General features: G+C 37.8%; 1 protein-coding gene across 9 annotated transcripts in view; it reads left to right on the top strand.

Annotated features, from left to right (window-relative positions):
* Nucleotides 1-22213, top strand: part of EYA1 (EYA transcriptional coactivator and phosphatase 1) — a 350164-nt gene that overhangs the window by 221702 nt on the left and 106249 nt on the right. For 3 of the 9 annotated variants that reach the window (XM_031935951.1, XM_031935952.1, XM_023184052.2), the window contains 3 exons: nt 2543-2612; nt 2933-3078; nt 7791-7928. In XM_031935951.1, coding sequence (XP_031791811.1) covers nt 2543-2612; nt 2933-3078; nt 7791-7928 — 354 coding nt within the window. Of the gene's footprint in view, nt 1-2542; nt 2613-2932; nt 3079-7790; nt 7933-19173; nt 19179-22213 lie in introns of those variants that run through there. The other 6 variants (XM_031935953.1, XM_023184054.3, XM_026455042.1 and 3 more) reach the window with 4 other exon arrangements.

Raw genomic sequence — 22213 nt, 5'->3', positions numbered from 1 at the left:
AGCCATACAGGGGTTTGAATTTAAAGAAAGCCCAAGAAATACCATTTGACCCAGCCATTCCATTACTGGGTATATACCCAAAGGATTATAAATCATGCTGCTATAAAGACACATGCACACGTATGTTTATTGCAACGCTATTCACAATAGCAAAGACTTGGAACCAACCCAAATGTCCATCAATGATAGACTGGATTAAGAAAATGTGGCACATATACACCATGGAATAAAAAAGGATGAGTTCATACAGGCATAAAAAAAGACGAGTTCATGTCCTTTGTAGGGACATGGATGAAGCTGGAAATTCTACATCATTCTGAGCAAACTATCGCAAGGACAGAAAACCAAACACCACATGTTCTCACTCATAGGTGGGAACTGGACAGTGAGCACACTTGTACACAGGGTGGAGAACATCACACACTAGGGCCTGTCATGGGGTGGGGGGAAGGGGGAAGGATAGCATTAGGAGAAATATCTAATGTAAATAACGAGTTAATGGGTGCAGCAAACCAACATGGCACATGTATACCTATGTAACAAATCTGTACATTGTGCACATGTATCCTAGAACTTAAAGTATAATTTAAAAAATGTTAAAAAGCCCAAAAGATATGACTTATTACATGGCCTTTGACATATTCAGTAACTTTAAGCACACCTAACTAGGTGTGCTTAGCATCAAAATGCTAAGACAGCATTGTCGGTTCTTCACATTTATTTCGTAAGGGATACTACTTACTGCAATCTATATTGCCAAAGAGCTGAATTAGGTTTATTATGTATGTTTATGTAAAACTTAAAATATTTGAACCATTCTTCACATTATTGTGGTTTTAAACATCTGCTTTGCTTATGCCCTAATTCTCACATTCTTTTTAAACAAACAGTGTGTGTTGATTCCCTCTACCACATGCCAGGCCCTGTCAGGTGCTGAGGAAACAGGATAATAAGAAGTCTAATCCCTCTCTCCTATAAATTGCAGTCTTTAACTGACCATCCCACAGTTCTCTATGTGTCATCCTTCCCACGCGTATCAGACAGAACTAGTCTTTGCACCTTTGCACCTGCAGCATCTAGCACCGCGCCTGGAACAGAGTAGTGGCTCAGTATGTGCCAGCTGATGGGGTGTACCAGCTGGGCTGGCTTGCCATCTCTTCAGGACAGATGCTGTCTCTGCCAAGCGGCCAGTCAGATGTTTGAAGTCTGGGAGCTTGCAAGAGTGGTACGAATCTAGATCTACTGTCCCTGGACAGGCCTTGTTTGTTTTACAAGGAAAGGATTACTCATAGATTTGAAGACTTTAGTCCAGTTCTACCACTGTCGTCCCAAACAAAAGCTGGAAAATTGAATTTGAGAAACAAAAATGTATCAGTGTGACAATGGGAAAACTTTTTGAAACTTTGAGTACATAGAACCTTCTAAAAGGATTTTAGTGCAGAATAGAATTAATAAATAATAGAGCCTCCGAAGATAGTAATTGTTGGTAGAAGAATAAAATAAACTTATCATATCTTATAATAATTGCCCCCAAGGAATATGCATCTTAGCCCGATAGAGATTAGGGAATTGCAGGAAAAAAATATGTACATGTGATAAACGGAAATACGTGTAGATATATATGTATGTATATAAACACACACACACATATATATATATAGATTTATATATACGTAGATTGACTCGGTTTACAATGAAATAAGCTGAAATTGCCATTTTCAGGACTTTGTTAACATAGGTTTTTGCTTCTTTAGTTCAGAATTATAGTACAAGAACATTTGCTAGGACTTTAGTGCATTATTTAATCAGGTGAATGTGATTAAGAAGAAAAGTCCTGCATGAATGCTTAAATACCTCTTTAAAAAATAAAGGCAAACCTTTTTTTAGTTGAACATTGAAGTTGATCACATATAACTAAAAGGCAAAGGAACACCCGGATCAGCACAGGAAAAAACAGGCTTAGCTTGCAACTTGAGAAATTTAAGATAGTTATAGGAATGCATTTTTACTAAAAACCATTGCTAAATCAATGCAGGCAAATGAGGATCTATCCTGGTTCTTCTCACCTGAGAGAAGATTAGACCACCTTTCTTGGTAATACAGCCTCAGGTTTGTGTGTTCTCACTGAACACAAACAATAGGCCAGCTGACCTTTCACATTCCCACCCAATCCTGCAATTCAGCTTCATACCTCCCCTTTCAGCACGGCTTTCCAAACAGTAGCCAGGACTCCTCGTACTATTGAAGTATTGTCACTGTAAAAACTCACAGCGTGCCAGCAGGTATTTGAGAAGATTGTGATGATGTTTTCTAAGAGTTCATTTAAAACTAGAGCCCTTAATCGGTTTCTATTCATTCCTCTTTATAGTTTAACTTTCTGTTAGGTGGAACCATATGAAATTGCCATCTCTGCACGTCACAAAGATCAAATATCTGAAATTACATATGGTCAATCTATAGCTGAAAATATATCAGTGTTTTCTGTATATTTTGTATTTTGCTTGGATTATTGTGCATTATTTTGTTTTGTTTTGTTTTTCAGCAATTGGGAGCAGTAGTTTCAGCCCACGACCAACTCACCAGTTCTCTCCACCACAGATTTACCCTTCCAAGTAAGATGTATTTTTCTCTTAATCAATAAATAACTTCTCTGAGTAGACTTTTATTTATTTCAAGTCATGTCTGTGCCCACATGTTCCATCTTAATTTAAATGAAAGTGCATTTCATAGAGATGTAAATATATTGACACAAATTTATTTTGAGCATCATGTAGTGGAGACACTGAAGTATTTCAGTGTTTTGTCAATTCTGTGTGAAAGTTTTCCTTTAAGATACAATATTTAGCTGGAATTTGTGATGTGGTTGTTAATCGGTTTGCATGTTTCCATCTAATGCATGGGCTTTCTATTTTCTGTCATTTCTGACAAATAGCAGACCATACCCACATATTCTCCCTACCCCTTCCTCACAAACTATGGCTGCATATGGGCAAACACAGTTTACCACAGGAATGCAACAAGCTACAGCCTATGCCACGTACCCACAGCCAGGACAGCCGTACGGCATTTCCTCATATGGTGAGTAACCTGCTATTATAGTGGTGCTATTATCGCGTGGGCAGGCATGTATTAACATATTTGAGTGGTACTTGAAGACCCAATTCTTGGCCAGTTTAGAAAGTGTTGTCACCTTCTGTGTCTAAATTCTTAGTGTGATTGTTTCTAATGAGCCTTATAAGAACTGGCAGCTCCTTATCTTGAGGTCAGAGGTAGCGAAAAGATTGTGTGGTTCGTATGCCTTCTGCTCTCATTTTTCTCCATTTATATCTCAACCCTGAATTTGCCATTTGAGCACTGGGCTATGGAATCCAAGATATTTTTGTGCATATTTGTGATAAAACGTCTGTGAATGAAGTCTTTGGGGGTACAGATTCATTTCCTATTTATCAGATGCCTAGCTGTGATTAGGGACGTACAAGTAGAATTCAACAAACTCTTGCTTTAAACTCGAGGGTGGTAATAGTCTCAAATTTCAGCATTATCAACCATTAGGAAAAGTGATCTATATATCACTGCCTGGACTGCACTTTGAAGAGGCAAATCAGGAAACATTTAAAGCTCACATGGACATTTGTTCCTTCCCACCTGGAGATTATCTTTATCTTGGTGTAATTTAACTCACTTGTTACGGGTCAATACCTGTAAATTAAAAATAAATCCAACAAAATCTCAAAGCTTAATTTAAAAAAAAATCTCAGAATTTCAAAATACGTTTTCTTCCATTAAATTGTCATTGCAATTCTAAGTAGATTGAGCTGAATAGAAACACTTGAATTATTGGCATTTTATTAAGAAAAGAATAAAACTGGCCGGGCGCAGTGGCTCAAGCCTGTAATCCCAGCACTTTGGGAGGCCGAGACGGGCGGATCACGAGGTCAGGAGATCGAGACCATCCTGGCTAACACGGTGAAACCCCGTCTCTACTAAAAAAATACAAAAAACTAGCCAGGCGTGGTGGCGGGCACCTGTAGTCCCAGCTACTCGGGAGGCTGAGGCAGGAGAATGGCGTAAACCCGGGAGGCGGAGCTTGCAGTGAGCCGAGATCCGGCCACTGCACTCCAGCCTGGGCGACAGAGCGAGACTCCATCTCAAAAAAAAAAAAAAAAAAAGAAAGAAAGAAAAGAATAAAACTAGTGATCAAGGAATAATACATGGACACTTGGAGGAAAGGATTTATAGAATAAGTAATTCTGTGCAACAAGTACAGAATTTTTTGTGACCAGTATTCTAATTGTGCTTCTGCTTGACACTGTTTTGTAGTATTCTTTTCTGTGGTGTATAAAAAGACTTAATGCTCTTCTTTAAGTATTTCATTAATAATTAGAAGGTAAGGCCAGGTGTGGTGGCTCACGCCTGTAATCCCAGCACTTTGGGAGGCCGAGGCGGGTGGATCACGAGGTCAGGAGATCGAGGCCATCCTGGCTAACATGGTGAAACCCCGTCTCTACTGAAAAATACAAAAAATTAGCCAGGTGTGGTGGCGGGAGCCTGTAGTCCCAGCTGTTCGGGAGGCTGAGGCAGGAGAATGGTGTGAACCCGGGAGGAGGAGCTTGCAGTGAGCCGAGATCACGCTGCTGCACTCCAGCCTGGGCAACAGAGTGAGACTCTGTCTCAAAAAAAAAAAAAAAAAAAGAAGGTAAATTACTTTTTTCCTGTTAATTCTATCCCAAACAAAATTGACTGTATATGAATTTCTTATAAAATATATACAAATAACCTAAATTACATATGACTTTAGTATTTTTAGTTTTATTTTAAAACCATCAGAACCTAATGTTATCTAGATAGGTATTTTTAAAGTAGACTTTAGAGACAGTCCTAAAATGGAATTTTTAGAATTATGTCTCATTTCCATAACTTGTATTCACAGTTTCTCATAATAATATTAGCTATAGAGTAAATTTAGCTGGAATTTATTTTCAAACTATTCTTGGACTAAAAGAAGAAAAAGGATCAGCTCCCATTCTATAATAGAAGTCAAGGCAGTCTTTGATTTACGTTCTCAAATTTTCTTTGTGAGATGGTTATTTGAAGTGTAAATATGTTTTCCAGTCCACACGGTTCTGAAGTACTGTCAGCCCACCAGTGCTATCATTGGAAGGCGCCATTCCCATCATTGCCCTGGCTACCAGCCACACACCTTTCTTCTTCCTTCTCCTCCCCATTCAGTCATAGTGGGACCTGGACATCTCCCTTTGCCAATTTCTGAGCTCTGGGTTAGGGGTTCCTCCAGTTCTAAACCATTAATGAATGCCCTTGTCTGAAATAGCTATTCAAAGATTGTGAGATGAGCAAAAGGTCTGGGAATAGAATCAGAACTAGCAGAGTGAGGATGGGGATTGTAATGGGATAGGTGGGGATAGGGGAGGGGGGAGAGAGGCTCAGTGTGGTGAAGGGTTTTGATTCCAGAGTTTTCCATGATTATAAATTCCCAGGGAATAATTTTCAGTTCTTAGCATTTTCCTAATAACCCCCGTCTTCTCTTTTGGGAACTCGAGTACAAGGAGATGCCCTGAGTACTTCTGATCCAAAAGTTCTATTTCTGGGGCCAGTGCATTGAAAAATATGGCATCCTTTAACCCTTTGCTCTTTCATGAAAGAAGAGCACATAGCTTGGGTTTTAACTGCTGATAGTCAAGGCTCAGATGGTCTTACAAAACTTTCTCCAAGGACTTGTGCTCTTGACTTTCTATTGAGACCCTGTAAGAAGAGATTGGCATATCTTTTTATCATGAGAATGATAGATCAATGGGGAAACACAAATTCATTCTGTTTTTTGCTGGATCTGTTTAGGGTCTGCCAGTGAAATGAGTTTGCCACCTTGTAGGTAGAAGTCACAGAGATAGGTGTGGCTATGGGTGCTTTCTAGCTCTTTCTGCCTTTCCTTACATGTTCTTATCACAAAGATCCCCATCTGGAACCAATAAGCTAAAAACAGAATCAAAATACATGAATTGGGCTGGGCACAGTGGCTCAAACCTGTAATCCCAGGACTTTGGGAGGCCGAGGTGGGCGGATCACAAGGTCAGGAGATCGAGACCATCCTGGCTAACATGGTGAAACCCCATCACTACTAAAAATACAAAAAATTGGCTAGGTGTGGTGGCGGGCGCTGGTAGTCCCAGCTACTTGGGAGGCTGAGGCAGGAGAATGGCATGAACCTGGGAGGCAGAGCTTGCAGTGAGCAGAGATCACACTACTGCACTCCAGTCTGGGTGACAGAGCAAGACTCTGTCTCAAAAAAAAAAAAAAAAAAGACATGAATTATTGGCATTTTATTGGTATAGGTGAAGGCTGGAAGCACATCAGTATAGTCTCAAATGCAGCAAGAGGTGGAAAATCCCCAGGGGTGACAACATGGAAAGAAAGGGATTTTCTAAAGCCATCATGCCACCTGTCTGGGGCAGGTGTATTTCCAGGGACCATTTCTATGTATGGGTTATTCATTGGTTTGGGATTACCTCTACAGGGAAAAATCACATTTTTAAAATGTTAAGGTTGGGTTAAAACTTAAATGTTAAGGTCATTATGAAGTTATTTAGCGATACTGCAGAAATTAAAGTAGGCACTCTCAGCCAAGAGTCAGATTCTCCCACTGCCTTAAAGCAATTACCTAGCTGCACTCTGCTGATGAGATTCCCCTAAAATGGAAATAAACAGTAAGACTACTGTGTATTCTAGATCCTAAAGATATCATTTATTTTAAGTACAAAGCAAAATTATTTAAAAATGCGAATTCCCTTGGCAGAAATTTTCCTTCCCTCCCTCTATGAGAATGAAGGAGAATTGTTAACATGCATGACTGTCTCTAATTGTAATTAATTAAAGACAGAGCTGAGCCCCATACCTCAGTGCTGCCAATTCCAAGTTCCAAAATTACGATGTTAGTCTGGTGTTTGGGGAAGTATTTGGGGGCCACAAATACATCATTTTTATATTATCATATAATAAAAACAAAGGTACTTTAGACTACATTGAAAACAATTATAGACAAATATTTCACACGAAAAGGGACAAAAGGAAACTGCTGGTCAACTTCACTTGTTTATAAATCACTGCTGTTTTATAAGATTCAGCTCATTAGTATTCTGCTTCGTTTGTGCTTATTTTCTGATAGGACCTAGATATTCAGGAAAAGCCTTTCCACCATGTTGTTTAGCTCTGTGCCCAGTATTGCGTCTTTGGACTTCAAAATGGGTTGGTACTGAAATCAGCTTTGTAGTAGAAAGAGTAAAGGAGGGAAAAATACTGTGACTGTATAGTATCTAATTAATCATATATATATGATTATCATATATATGATTGTATAAATCATATATATAAAGGATTTTAATTTTGACGCTAGTCAATATAGCAACTTTGGGATCATTTAGCTAAAATTTAATTATGGCTATTTCTTGACTTTGAAGGAGATGATCTTCAACTCTTACATTAAAACAACAAAATGAAGTATGAAAATATATCACAGGAGTTACATTTTATAGAAGGGATGTGTGTTAAAGTGCAGTAAAATGAGAGAATAATGTGAATAGGCATTCAAATCTGTAATCCTGGATTTAAAAAATTGAAGTTGTACTTTCTGGTATTTCATTGTATGCATATATACCCTTTATTTTTGAGATAAGTTTGGGGAAGCATTTGTAGTTAAACGGTTGTAGAAGTGTATGTTTTTGTATATTTACCAGCTTTTGAAAATGAACAGATAGATAAGCTATCACTAACTGATTTAGGTGCATTGTGGGCAGGCATCAAGACTGAAGGTGGATTGTCACAGTCTCAGTCGCCTGGACAGACAGGATTTCTCAGCTATGGCACAAGCTTCAGTACCCCTCAACCTGGACAGGCACCATACAGCTACCAGATGCAAGGTCTGTATACACACATTGCTATTTTCCTTAACCCTTTAGGTTGATAGTTAACTTCTAAAGTGGAATCTGATGTTCCATGTAAGTAGTAAATCAGGATGGCAACTGGATTGGGCTTAGAGGCAGGACACCTGCTTCTGGTTTGGTTCGCCACTAACCTATTTTCTAGGCCTAAATTTCCATATTTGTAACATCAGGGGGTTAGACTGAATGATCTCTAAGATTCTTTCCAAAAAGCACTAAGTTTTTTGTGAAGTTGACATTTTTGCCTTTGTGTCTTCTGTCAGTTATAAAAGAAATAAAAAAGTCAAAAGTCAGCCATGTAGGAGGTTGTGATACGGTGTATACTAAAAACTTACTCACTTGATATTACCATCCAACTTTTCCAAAGGGCTGTTTTCTTTATTTTCATTATGAAGTGAGGCTTGGGAAGTGACAGTCATAGCTCCAGAAATAAAGTATGTGATAAGTGTTGAATAATGATCTCCCAAAGACCAGTTGATCAGATTTACAGACACCCAGTGAATCTTTAAGAAAATGCTTGTAAGAATCAGTCCCTGGGTTCTGTTTTTGAAACTATAGGCAAGACATAATGTAAGTACAAGTCAAATGGAATGACAACTGTCATTGTCAAAGCTGGTCTCAAGAATGCATAGACATTACTTAAAAGTAGCACATTTGTTATCTTGCAAATAGATCTTTAAAGTGCTTGAGAATAGTTCTCACATAATTTAAACATTTTCCTAATATCTTGTCTTTACTACAGTTCAGTTCAATGAATCATATTCGGCCTCCTAATAGTGCCAAGCCATAGTTGAATCAAATCCCTGATTATCTCTTTTTGATTGAAGGGGTTCTTTTTATAGTTGTTGTTTTTATATATTTTATCTTATTCTCCATTGCATTAATAATATTTGTTTATTGCAGACAAATTATAAAATACAGAGAAGCAAAAATATAGTCTATGTCTCATACATTTATTACTATCATTATATGTTTATCTAGATATACAGTATGGGCCCATTATTATATAATACAGTATTGCAACCTACTGTTTTTAGCAACAAGTACATTTTAATCATCTTTTCACATCAATAAGTTCTGTTCTATGGTATCCTTTTAATGGCTACGTGGAATTAAATAGGTATGTCTTATTTAACTAATTCCCTATTATTTGACATTTAGAGCAATGCTATACATGTCTTATCTACACACCTTTAATTATTTCCTTTGAATAAGTTTAAGTATAGAATTTCTACATAAATTGTTTTATGCTCCTTTAAGGATTTCCTATACATTTACACAAGGAAGTGCTGTGTATTCAAGTGTACACGTTTGATAATACCTTTCTTTGAAAAAAGTGTCATTTTGGTAGGTACAAGATTTAGTTTTATACAAATTTAGAAAAAACATAAAACATTTTTTCTTCTCTTCAGTGGCAGTCATGTTTATTTTATTATTTTTCACATTAAAGATCTCAGCCTTTTTAAATGTTTTATTAATATGTTTCCTTAAGAATTATATATATATATATATATATTCAATTTATCATTTTTAAGAGTCTATTTTCCTGTATAGCAAACTACAATTTTAGGGGACAAGATCCATTAACCTTTTCATATGTGATTTTGCATTTGATTCAAAAGGCCTGAACTATAAAGTTTTGACATATTCAGTGATTACAAAATAAAAACTGTTTTATAACAGATAGCATTTATTGGTAGAAGGATATTATTTATGTGCCTGATTCCAAAACTTTTATGCAGCTTTGGAAAAGAATTGTTCTACACATGCTGAATATCAATTGAGTAAAGGAATATAAAGAACAAAAAGTGATGGAAAGACTTTATTAATGAATTTAACAGTCCTGGGCTCTAGTAAAGAAATGGATCATAAGGCAGACAAGGTCTGTTTGCTCACAGAGCTTTCATTCTTGCCAAAGAGAGAGACAGTAGACAAGCAACCAATTAAATTATACAGTTGCAGATTCCTCCAGGAGATATCAGGAAAATAAAGAGTGCTGGAGGGGTCCCAGGGTCTACCAGGGTGCCTGTGGTATCCAGGTCTCCTTGAGGAGAAGTGGATCCTAAAAGTGGGAAGTGCCCTGCCCAGAGCAGAGCTACAGAATTGTATGGTTCTGGGCCTGTGTCCATCCACAGCCTTGCCATTACCTGTCCACCAAAAGCTAAGTACAGAAACTGAGAGTTAGCATCTAGAAACTTTCATAGTCAGTCAATAATAAGTTTTATGTTTATTGAATCAAATACTTTTTATTCAAATGAGACTTGTACTCTCTCTTTTTTTAGAGAAATTTTTTTTTTCTTTTAGAAGTACATTACTTTGTGTTTTGCTCAGTTATCAGTCTGTGGAGGACTGGAGGAAAAAATCGATCCTGGACCTCAGATAGTTTGAGAAATGTTGTGCTTGAGAGTTACTTTTATCTTGCTCCTCTCCCAGATCAAAACTTATGCAGCAGAAACAATTCAAAACCAGTCATTAGAGTATAGCACATAAAAAAGGGGAAATGAATGAGTAGAAAAGGAAATGAATTTGGAAGCAAATAAAACTATTTTTTAAAAGAAATAAGGACATGGATAGCACCAAATAAGGCGTTGCTTTTCTATCCACAGATTTATTATCATCTGGGCTTACTGGATATTGCATTAAAACCTTTTGTGTGTTTTTGTACATCTCCTAGTTGAATGGCCTTTCTAGTGGGACATTGGGACCCATTTCCCCTGACTGAGGTATTATTTCACATGACTATTTTTATAATGATATTTTATTCAGTTTTAGACTATCAGATATATAGGTTGAGTATTCCTAATCGAAAAATCTGAAATCGAAAATGATTCAAAATTTAAAACTTTTTGAGCACTCACATGATGCTCAAAGAAAATGCTTACAGGAGCATTTTGGATTTCAGATTTCTGGGTTAGGAATGCTCAACCAGTATATAATGCAAATATTCTAAAATTTGAAAAAATTCAAAATCCAAAACATTTCTGCTCCCAAGCATTCCAGATAAGGGATATTCAACCTGTAATATGACTTCCACATATTAAGCCAGATGATAATATACTATTAATTTGAAAATTAACTTGCCAAAATGATGATGGATAATGCTATATAATTAGCTACAGAATGTATATGGCCAGATTTGGGTACTTAATTGTGATTAATATGTAGTTCTTAAATATTAAATGCAGTATGAATTACTGCTTCACCATTATTCAATGATTTTGGCCACCTAGTTATGGGAGTCTGTTGACCTTTGAGTGTCTTTTCAATACATGTTTTTTAATATAGTAATTTCTACAACATCTAAAATTATTTTCAAAATTCCCTCAGTTCTTTTAATCCTTAATGAATAACAGTGATTTTTTTTGATTGTATCAATTTCATCTTATAGCTATTAAAATGTATTTGAATCCTGGATGAGAATATATTTTGGCAACATGGGGGATATTTTTGCCTAGCTTTATTTCCGGGAAATCGTTTCAACTTTCAAAATATAAGGTATGATGACTAGTTATTCAGAGATTTAGCTGTTTGAATTTAATATCAGAATTTTACAATGATAGAAGAACTATTCTAGTAGCCCAGGGGGAATATTCTAGTGGCCCCAAAAACTGAAGTGTGACGTGTATGCTTCCTCTAAGTGTTTTGCTGATTAATTTAAATAAAATTTATGATGATCACCTCTTTGGTTCTATCAAACTTAGAAAGACTGCAGTAAAGGTATAGTGAAATCTGGCTCCCTGGTTAACAGTATGGGTTCTGGAGTAAGACTGGCTGTCAGCAGTTCCACCTTTGCTTTCTGTGGGCCTTCAGCATGCGACCTGACTCCTTCACATCTGTTTCCTTATCTGGAATATGGGCGTGAGATCTCCCACAATAGTGTTGTGAGATGTCATTGAGATTGTCTGTAAATCACTCTGACCAACCTATGGTATAGAGTAAGAACTCAAATGATTGTTGTCAATTTTACTGCTCTCATTGCAGTGGTGACTGGTTACTATTATTTTCGTTATTATTATTATGGTCCAGCTTTCTGGAGTAATTCCAGATTAGGTAGCATTACCTAAATGCTGCTTCTCTTCCCCCCACAACACACAAAATGTAATTAAAATTTTAATAGGTATAATAACATATATAACAAAATATATTTTAGCCGTGAAAGAGAACTTTAAGAAACCAATAACCAAATAAGCATAGCAAAAAAGGAACCAGATGTAATTAATATGCTGGCATGGAAGGAAACTTACTATCAACAAAGGTCAAGCTTTTTGTACATGATCCCAAAAAAAGGGGGGGAGAAACAAAATGAAGAAGAAAATCAGAAGAGAGGAAAAGCTGTATGGCGACACTGGTGAATGGGGTCTTGGAAAGTGAGAGTGAGGAAGCAAGGAAGAGCCAGTGGCAAAAAATAAACTCAGCTCTGCAGGGGTGGGAGAGAGAGAGTCATCAGCCAAGTCCTTCTTGGTCATGAGAGGTCCTGCAGTCACATCTCTGCTTTGACTACTAAGAATGCGTGGAGAAAGAGGTCTCCAACAGTCACTGAAGCATCAAATTGTTTAGTTCAGAAAATTACAGAAGAAGATGGGAAGGTGATAAGCTGTGCTATGGTAGAGATGGAAAACACTAGTGCCCATACAACAAAATAAAATAACAATTGACATTTATTGTTTACTTTTTATATGCCAAGGAGGAACCTAGTTATTTCCCTTGTGACATCTTATTTAATCTTTACATAACTCTGAACAGTGACTAAAAAGATAAGAACCTGGCCGGGCGCGGTGGCTCATGCCTGTAATCCCAGCACCTTGGGAGACTGAGGCAGGTGGATCACGAGGTCAGGAAATCAAGACCATCCTTCCTAACATGGTGAGATCTCGTCTCTACTAAAAATACAAAAAAATTAGCCGGGTGTGATGGTGGGCGCCTGTAGTACCAGCTACTTGGGAGGCTGAGGCAGGAGAATGGCGTGAACCTGGGAGGCAGAGCTTGCAGTGAGCCGAGATTGCACCACTACACTCCAGCCTGAGCAACAGAGTGAGGCTCTGTCTCAAAAGAAAAAAACAAAAAAAAAAAACCTGTGGCACTTCGGGAGGCCGAGGTGGGCAGATCACCCGAAATCAGGAGTTTGAGACTAGCCTGGCCAACATGGCGAAACCCCGTCTCTACTAAAAGTACAAAAATTTGCCAGGTATAATGTCATGCGCCTGTAATCCCAGCTACTCTGGAGGCTGAGGTAAGAGAATCTTGGGACCGTGAGGTTCAGTGAGACAAGATCATGCCACTGCACTCCAGCCTGGGCAATGGAGTGAGACTCTGTTTCCAAAAAATGAATGAATGAATGAGAACCTGAAAATGCTAAAGAATGCATAAAATTAGTAATTTAGTTTGTATAATATCAACAGTTAATCAAGAATGGCTACTCAAAACAGAGAATGACTTAGAACTGTCAAACCTTGTGGTTGTACATACATCTAAATTATAGAGTTTGCAGGAGTGGCTTTTAAAGAAAACTACAAAAAGCCAAAATGTAGTTGCTTGGTCTTTAAATTTTCTGAAGGGCAGGCTTGATCATTAGAACTAAACCATTGCATTACATACTTAGTTATATAACTAGTCAAGCACCAACTCATGAAGCTCTAAAAAAAACTTCTTAGAAAACTCATTTCTGAGCACTGTCAGTGCTTAACACTTGCACAGCCTTTAAAGGGCAGATTTGGCAATTTATGGCCATTTTGCCACTGTCAAGCCTTGTAAACTGGGCCAGCCTTACTTAGTGCCCTCATTTGCTGCAAGTGATCCTTTTGGAATCACCCTTTCAGCTCCAACTTTCAATGCTTCTGTCCTACCAAGTAGGCTTCTGTGAATCTGAAACATGCCATTTTAAACTAATGCATGCTCTAACACTAAAATTCCATGAGATAAAACCTCAGTGATTGGGAAATCTGATTGTTTTCACCTTTGCCAGAAGATCACTGTAAATTCTATTCCTGCTTTAATTTTTCTTTTGTGCACCACTAAAAATTAGAAACTTAAGTTCAGCTGAGAAAAAGTGTTCTTCCTCATAAACAATTGTAGGGTTCAACCTGAGGAGGTGAAATCTTTGCTTATTCATTTTTGACGTTTTCCTGTTCCGCAGTGTTAGCTTTGGTGTTTCTGGAAGAAGTTTTGGAATGGTCTGAGGAGGTTTTTCTTCACACACCATTGACAAAGCTGATGCAGATGAGTTAGCTGAATGGGTGGGTGTGGATGGACAGAGTGTGCCTGGAGACCCTTGGGTCAGTTCTGCAAAAAATATGTTTTTACTTCTGCTTACCAATCAAAGGGCACTGGCCACAAGAGTGAAACTGGGTGTCGTGTGTGAGTTGTGAGTGTGTGCACGCATGCATGAAAGGCAAGAAAACTGCTTAGCAGAAGCAACTTTGGCCTCTGATTGCTTTCACAGAATATCTCCCCAGTGTGTCACAAATAACCTTTATTCTCTTTTTATGTAAAAGAAACAACTAACTTGAAATCAAACCTTTAAAAGTGCAAGGTCTGCACCTATCGTCACCATCCATTTAACTCCACATACAATATAGATTTATGGTTCCATCTAATACAGAAAACATTGAACTATCTTTATAATGGTGGTGCCCAATCATATGAGGAAAATAAAGTTTTGTTTAGCAATGTGACTGAGGTAAGGAAGTGTAGAGTTCACTTGCAGAAGATTTTCACACACCTACAAAACAAAACCATTAAAATTAAGTTGTTACTTAACTGGTTAATCCTCAGCTCTGTGGAAAACCCAGCTTTCCATAATAGCTTAGTTCTAGTGATTCTAGACTATTAAAGGTAATGAACATCTTTAGTCATATTTTAATCTCCAGTATCTAGTATTATGTCTAAAATATACAAATGTTTGTTAGAAGTGGGGAGGTCTATGTCACAATGAATGTTAGAGATTAAGGTTCATAAAAAAACTCTGATTTGCTTCATTTGGGGAAATGAATTTGGAATGTAGCATAATAAAAATTCAGTTAATTCACCATTTACAAGAGCAAAGACAAAGACATGGAATCAACCTAAATGCCCATCAATGGTAAACTGGATAAAGAAAATGTGCATATACACCATGGAAAACTATGCAACTATAAAAAAAGAATGAGGTCATGTCCTTTTCAGGAACATGAATGGAGCTGGAGGCCGTTATCCTTAGCAAACTGACACAGGAACAGAAAACCAGATACCGTATGTTCTCACCTATAAGTGGGAGCTAAATAATGAGAACATATGGACATATAGAGGGGAATAGCACACACTGGGACCTGTCAGAGAGTGAAGGATGGGAAGAAAGAGGGGATCAGGAAAAATAACTAATGTGGCTTAATACCTGGGTGATGAAATAATCTGTACACCAAACCTCCATGACACAAGTTTACGTAACAAACCTGCACGTGCACCTCTGAACTTAAAAATATATAAAACATAAATAAGACGTTTCAGTTAATTTATTGTCATTGTATGTTTAATGCCATCTTTCCTTGTGTTAATACTCATAGATAGAGCTGGTTGGAGACATCACAGAATCATCACGATGGTGGTATAGAATGCCTTTCTGAGTGTTTTATTGTCCTAGAATATCAATAATGGTATAGGACACTCCCATCATCCTACACCAGGGAAGGTGTCAGGATCTGCCATGATAGATCGAAGAGTCTGCACAGATGTACATGTACTAAACCCAGAGGGCCCTGGAAACCCTGCTTTGTTTATTTTCCTTTAGGCTTTATTGCTCTCACGTAGAGAAGAAAATAACACAAATTCTCACTCCCTCTTTGTATATAATGTTGTTTGTTCTGCTAAAGAGATTGGGGTTCAAACTACTAAGGAAAGACAATAAATCAGTCAAAGGTTTGTTAAAGGGTACGTGGAAGAGACACAGCTCTGCCACCATCACACCTCATGCATCCCTGCCTCATTATGAAGTGGGAATCATCCGGTAACATCACCCTTGTTTCCTTTGATCTGCCTCTCCCTAGCTTTTCAAATGTATGCCTGAATCTTTTCAGTTTATAAGTCATTTAGAATCTAAAAATTGCTTAACTAAATGTGCTGTTATACTTTAACATTTTTTAATTATCTATAGAAAATGTATTTTTACTTTAAAAGATAGTGGTTTTAGGAAAATATACATTAAACTTAAACAATCTGTGATAAAGCGTTTGAGATTTGCACTTTCTGGCATAAAGTGAAATTGAAGATAGCTTTTGAAGCTTGCACTGATGTGCCAAATTGCCCCTTAATTGCTTTGCCACTCTTCTCATATTTATTTTTTAGTTCTTGGCATTTTATGTTCTAGAATTTTTTTTTTTTTTTTTTTTTTTGCTTAAATTGATTTTATAAGTAATACTTTGTTTCACTTCTTTTGGCAACTTGTATATTTCAGGTGTTAAAAATTGGATAAAAATATCTGGAAATCTAGGCACAGCAATAATTAGTGACCCATACCAGTATTGTTTTCTTCATGAGTTGTTTTTAGTTAAAATGTATAGAAATACATCAAGACAGGTAAATGTAAAGGCTTTGCAGACTTTATAACCTGTGTTGAAAGTTCTATTTGGAAATAAAAACTATTACTGGGATAAAGGAAAACTTGGTCATTTAAAATCTATCTTCTAAGGAAAGGGAAAAAATTTTGATTTTAAATAGCCCATCTGGCCTTCGAAAGCTTTTCCCCAGGGAGCTGCACTAACTTCTGCCACATAGATCGCGCTTGATGATGGACATAGCCCATGGCAAAGAGGCCAGAGATGGAAAGCAAATGGACTTCTGTGAAAATACACGAGGGACAAACAGCATCCTGCTTGCCCAGTAAGTGCTAGAAAATGCTCTAAAACATGGCAAGTACAGACAGGCCCCAGCAGGTTCCAGCATTCTTATGTTGGCTGGGATTCTGGTTTTTAATGTGAGTCCTTGTTCTCTGTGAAGTAGACCTTTGACCTACTTGTTACTCTTTTTTTTTTTTTTTTTTTTTTTTTTTTTGGAAAAAAAAAAAAAAAGCTTTTTGAAGTTATAGCTGGGCCGTATTATCCAGGTTAAATCATACACAAAACTTTAATTTAATATTTTAAGTAACGTTTAAATAGACACAGGGTGTGCTCTTAACTACGAAGAGGTAGTGAAGATGTATTAAGAGAAGTTTTGAGGGATGGATTTGTTTTAAAACTAAAATTGCTTAGCACTTACAGAACTGCACGTCCCATACAGGATCTTCAAGAAAGACTGTTTCTTGTTTGTTATGGTTGACAGGGCCACCACTCTTTCTCTGTAGAAACCCAACATTGACAAGAAGAAAGCAAAGCAAAATCTTTGTGACACATTGTCCCTGGGACACTTTATTTAATTTACTTTTAAATTTACTATCCTAAAACAGTTACAATGAAGAGGTCCTTTAAAAATGGGATCGTTTGATTCCAAATGTATTTGTTAAATTTCTTAGGTATGATTATTTCTGCCCTTAGTATGTCTATGATTTTTATGTAGCCAAAAATTAATACCACTTAATACCAATTTGATTTCAATGTTACTGATACAGGAAATCTAAAAGGTAGATTTGGCATGACAGATTAGAAAACAATAACCTGGCACCAGAGATAATGGTCACCTTATGCATCCTCTACTTTTTGAATGAAGATGAGGACCCTCCCTCAGCCACCTCACGTGATGATGTTGAAAATAACCTCAGAAAATGGATGTGGAAAGATTGAACTATAAAAGTACTCTAAAGCCATAGGATGTTATTGCATTCTGAATTTGAAGTTTTTCTTATACAAGCAAGACTTGTTTTCTTTTTTTTTTTTTTTTTTTTTGGGGTGGAGTCTCGCTCTGTCCGCCGGACTGGAGTGCAGTGGCGGGATCTCAGCTCACTGCAAGCTCCGCCTCCTGGGTTTAGGCCATTCTCCTGCCTCAGCCTCCCGAGTAGCTGGGACTACAGGCGCCCGCCACCTCACCCGGCTAGTTTTTGTATTTTTAGTAGAGACGGGGTTTCACCGTGTTAGCCAGGATGGTCTCGATCTCCTGACCTCGTGATCCGCCCGTCTGGGCCTCCCAAAGTGCTGGGATTACAGGCTTGAGCCACCGCGCCCGGCTGACTTGTTTTCATTAATATACCTGTGATATGCCAATCTCTGAACTATGAGAGTGAATAGCCTCTTAGGAGGCCAGAATCTGGACCATGGGTTGGTGTTCTGTTAGGATCCTAACAGCTGGACGAACAAGGTTAACATCCTGTCGGCATGCCCTGATGGTATGTGGATGTGAAGTCCTTGTACCATCTCTGGGGTCCAGTAGTATTCATAGCTCAAATAAGTGAGATTTTATGAGGTAAAAATCCATGAATACTTAATCAACTTAAAATTTTATTTGATTTAAAGTCTGCTGGACTATTTACTGGGGATTCAAAAATATTTTAACTCCTTTCAGAAGGTGCTTACGGGTCCAGAATTTAACTTTCTTTATATAATTTAAATCTAAAGTGATTATAATCTGATTTCTAAGATAATCCTTTATACATCATGTAGCTTGAAAGAAACCAGTCAGCCAAATGTGATAGATAGGACACACCTGTAATCCCAGCTACTCAGGATGCTGAGGCACGAGAATCGCTTGTACCTGGGAGGTGGAGGTTGTGGTGAGCCAAGATTGTGCCACTGCACTCCAGCCTGGGTGACAAAGTGAGACACTGTCTCTAAAAAATAAATAACCCTAGCAAAGTGTTCAGATAAAATCTGTTAAAAATCATAGTCCTCCAGATAAAGTCTGAGAAATAAGCTCTATTATTATTTATCTTTTCTTTCCCTACTCACTTTTTTTAAACTGATGAAAAAATAAAGTTGAGAGACCTTCTTTTCTCTCTTAAAATCTTTTGTGAGCCTTAAAGTCATTCTTCCAAACTGTCCCCCTCCCCACCAACAAAAATCTATGGAAAGGTCCTCAGCTGTCCCCACACCTAATACTTTATGACAATCGTGTTCTCACTAAATCCTTTAGTCACTTCCCACCTGGATTGAAATTCTTAAGCAACAGTTCAGTTCTGGCTCCCACTCGAGCCTAGATGAAGCCCTTCAAAGGCATGAGTCAGACACGGTTTATCCATCTCTACGTGAGGCAGACTGGATAAATATAGCAAATGAGCTTAAGGAACTTACGGTCAGAATGAAAACAAGACTAAGGGGAACTTGCTTAGTACTGGTCTAACGAAGAGGTCAATTACGTGGTATCAATTAATAGTGAGATCAGGTTTCCAGAAGATAAATTCCGTACAAAGAGTAACAGTCAGGGAAAGCTTATTGAACAGATGAGACTTGGGCGAGGGCTTGAAGGATGGAAAATGTGGAGTGAGGGAGGGAAGTATTAAGTAAGAGGAGCAAGACTCAGCAAGGTGAGTTTCCGATATAAGTGATCGCATCCTAAAGTACCATGGTGAGCTGTGCATGGGGAGCTGTAGGCAACAGCCTGGTTAGAATATTCTTCTCCTGAGCACCGCCATCCCAGACCCCAAGTGGCATCTACAGGCCCAGATAAACATTTGTGTCCTTGCGTTTGTAACGGTTCTCTAGCTTTTCCCCCACCCCCAGCAATTCAGAATCGTAACATTTCTTTGGTCCCAGTATACTAATGATTTTGTTGGACATTTAAATTCTTGCATTTTGCCATTAAAGAATGCCATTTCTTTTCCTGGGCTGTTTTTCTTAAATGATCAAGAAACTTCCATCAACCACACTCAGCCACACTCCTCACCCAACTTCCCATAACCTTTCTATTCTCTAATCTTCTTTGGAGAGTTTATTCTCGCCCTATGACAGGAGTGAGTACACTTGTTCCCTTTTTGGGGAAGCATGTGCTTTCCTTACCAGTCTAACCAGGCAGGTGTCTTCATGTCATTTTGCTGAGCACCTCCGAAGCAGGGCTGTGGCACCTAAGCAGCTAACACAGTGAGAGCTGTGATACCTGAGTGGGTGATGCAAGCTGATGTTCTTTGCGTCATCTTCATGAGTGTGTGGGATTTTCTAACTTTCTTCAAAGGATAGATGCATGATGCCTACTTCTTTTGGATCACAACAACCTCTAGAGTTGTACCTATAAAGAATACCAGTAGATGCTGTTGATGAAACTAACTTGAAAAACTGTGTGTGTGTGTGTGTGTGTGTGTGTGTGTGTGTGTTTTGTGATTAGAGATAAATTATCTTCCCACTTGGAATATACAAATAATCAACTTTAAAAGAGAGCAGTGGAAGGACAAATAATGCTGTATCTTAAGAGATGTTGTGAAGGGAAAAATTTTCCAGTTTCCTCTTGTGGAAATGAGTGTCTTCCCTCCATGTCAAAAAAAATAACCATGGCTATGATTGTTCACAATCTTTTTATTATTTATTTATTTATTTATTTTTGAGATAGAGTTTCACTCTTGTCACCCAGGCTGGAGTGCAATGGCATGATCTCAGCTCACCAAAACTTCAGCCTCCTGGGTTCAAGTGATTCTCCTGCCTCAGCCTCCTAAGTAGCTGAGATTACACATCCGGCTACTTTTTGTATTTTTAGTAGAGACAGGGTTTCACCATATTGGCCAATAGTTATTTAACTAGGTAAGTTTTTCCTTTTAACCAATGAGTAAGAAGTTATCCCCACTCCCACCCCAAACTCTTACCGAGAATTATTGAAGCTTCACACGAAGCAATCTCTGCCATACTTATTGATTGAGAAATAATGGGTCATAATGGGAATTCTTTCTACTTTGAGGAATTTTCATGATATAATGTGATGTAAAACCTTTCATCATAGGATGTAGCTGCTCTATTTTATTTACCTGGAGGTGTCTTTTAATGTAAAGTCATTTGTTTCTAGAAAAGAAAATACTTCTATATTATTTTGATTAAAGAATCCCAAACTTTACAAATAATTCTGTGACTGGAAGTTGGTAAGTGAAGACCCTTGTAAATCCAACAGAAACTCTCAGTGGATTGATCTTAAGGGAAGGAAGTCTGTTTTATTCTGATCATGTCTTGTCCTGTCTCTCTCTAGCATCCAGGTTCAAGCCTGATGTATGACAGCCTTCTACACAAATGTGCCTCTTTTGCTAGGCCTGTATGTGAGTCTAGCAGCCAACACACTGAAGCTTTCTGGGGAGCATGAGCATTGCTATTTTGCCTTTGCTTTGTGGTGTTCTAAACTTCAGTGAAATCCATCTGGTAGTGTTGGCACTGAAGTCTCTATTGAATTAGTTATCAAAGTGGAATCCCTTATTCCAGATGATCTTTAGCTCAGCTCAAGAACCAGAAATACTCACACAGATAGGCTCTGAGAAGCTTCAGCTTTGAATGCTTGAAGAGTATGATTACTTTCTTAGTGTAAGAAGAAAGGTTATACTGGTTACATATTTTTGAAGCAATTACTGAAACACCTACTGAATTGGTACTAAAAATCAGACACTTACAGATGTTTGGTAAACACATGGATTTTCAGATTATACCCTAGTCCTTCTGCCTCAGTGAGACTGATTTCTGTGTTTGAAGGGAGGCCCAGGTATTTGCCTAGGTAGAACAAGCACTTGCTAATGACTCTGAGGCAGTTTGTCAGGCATATTTTGGAAATGGTCATTAAAAAAAGGGAAATAACTCACAGACAAAAACCTTACCATTCTGAGATGCAATTTACTATAGAGATTAAGAGCTTCAGCTCTGGAGCCAGGTGGCTGGGACTGAATCCCAGCTCTGCCACACTTGCTTATTACTGCAGGCAGTTTCTTCATCTGTAACATGGGATGTAATAGCATCTACCTCCTGGGGTGGTTGTGAGGAATCAGTGAGCTCTAATAGGCAAAATGCTTTATTTGGTCCTGGCTCAATGTAAGCACTCAAACATTTTTAAGTGTTATTATTTGTTTTTGTCACTTCTATTTTGCTTCAAACACTTTTTAATGTAATTATAAAATAATCCCTGTGATTATAAAATATAATAAATATAAATTATTTTAATATAATTATTTGATAAAATAATGCCTGGGAAAACTAGTGTATTTCAGAACTTCCCATTATACAATATAAACTCGAGCAAAAGGAGGCAAGAGAACATTGTATAGACCTTAAAACCAGACAGATCTGTGTTTGTGTTTCAACCTTCATTCCTTGGAAGCTGTTACTGTAACCTGACCCTCTGTTTCCTTATCTGCAAAATGGGAATGATCATAGACCCTGTAGTACCAAGATGTTGTATAGTATAGATGAAGC

This window comes from Piliocolobus tephrosceles, chromosome 7 (assembly GCF_002776525.5).
Source record: "Piliocolobus tephrosceles isolate RC106 chromosome 7, ASM277652v3, whole genome shotgun sequence".
In the NCBI taxonomy this organism is placed as follows: Eukaryota; Metazoa; Chordata; class Mammalia; order Primates; family Cercopithecidae; genus Piliocolobus; species Piliocolobus tephrosceles.
Note: the sequence above shows the minus strand (reverse complement) of the source record. Positions and strands in the feature narration are given on the sequence as shown.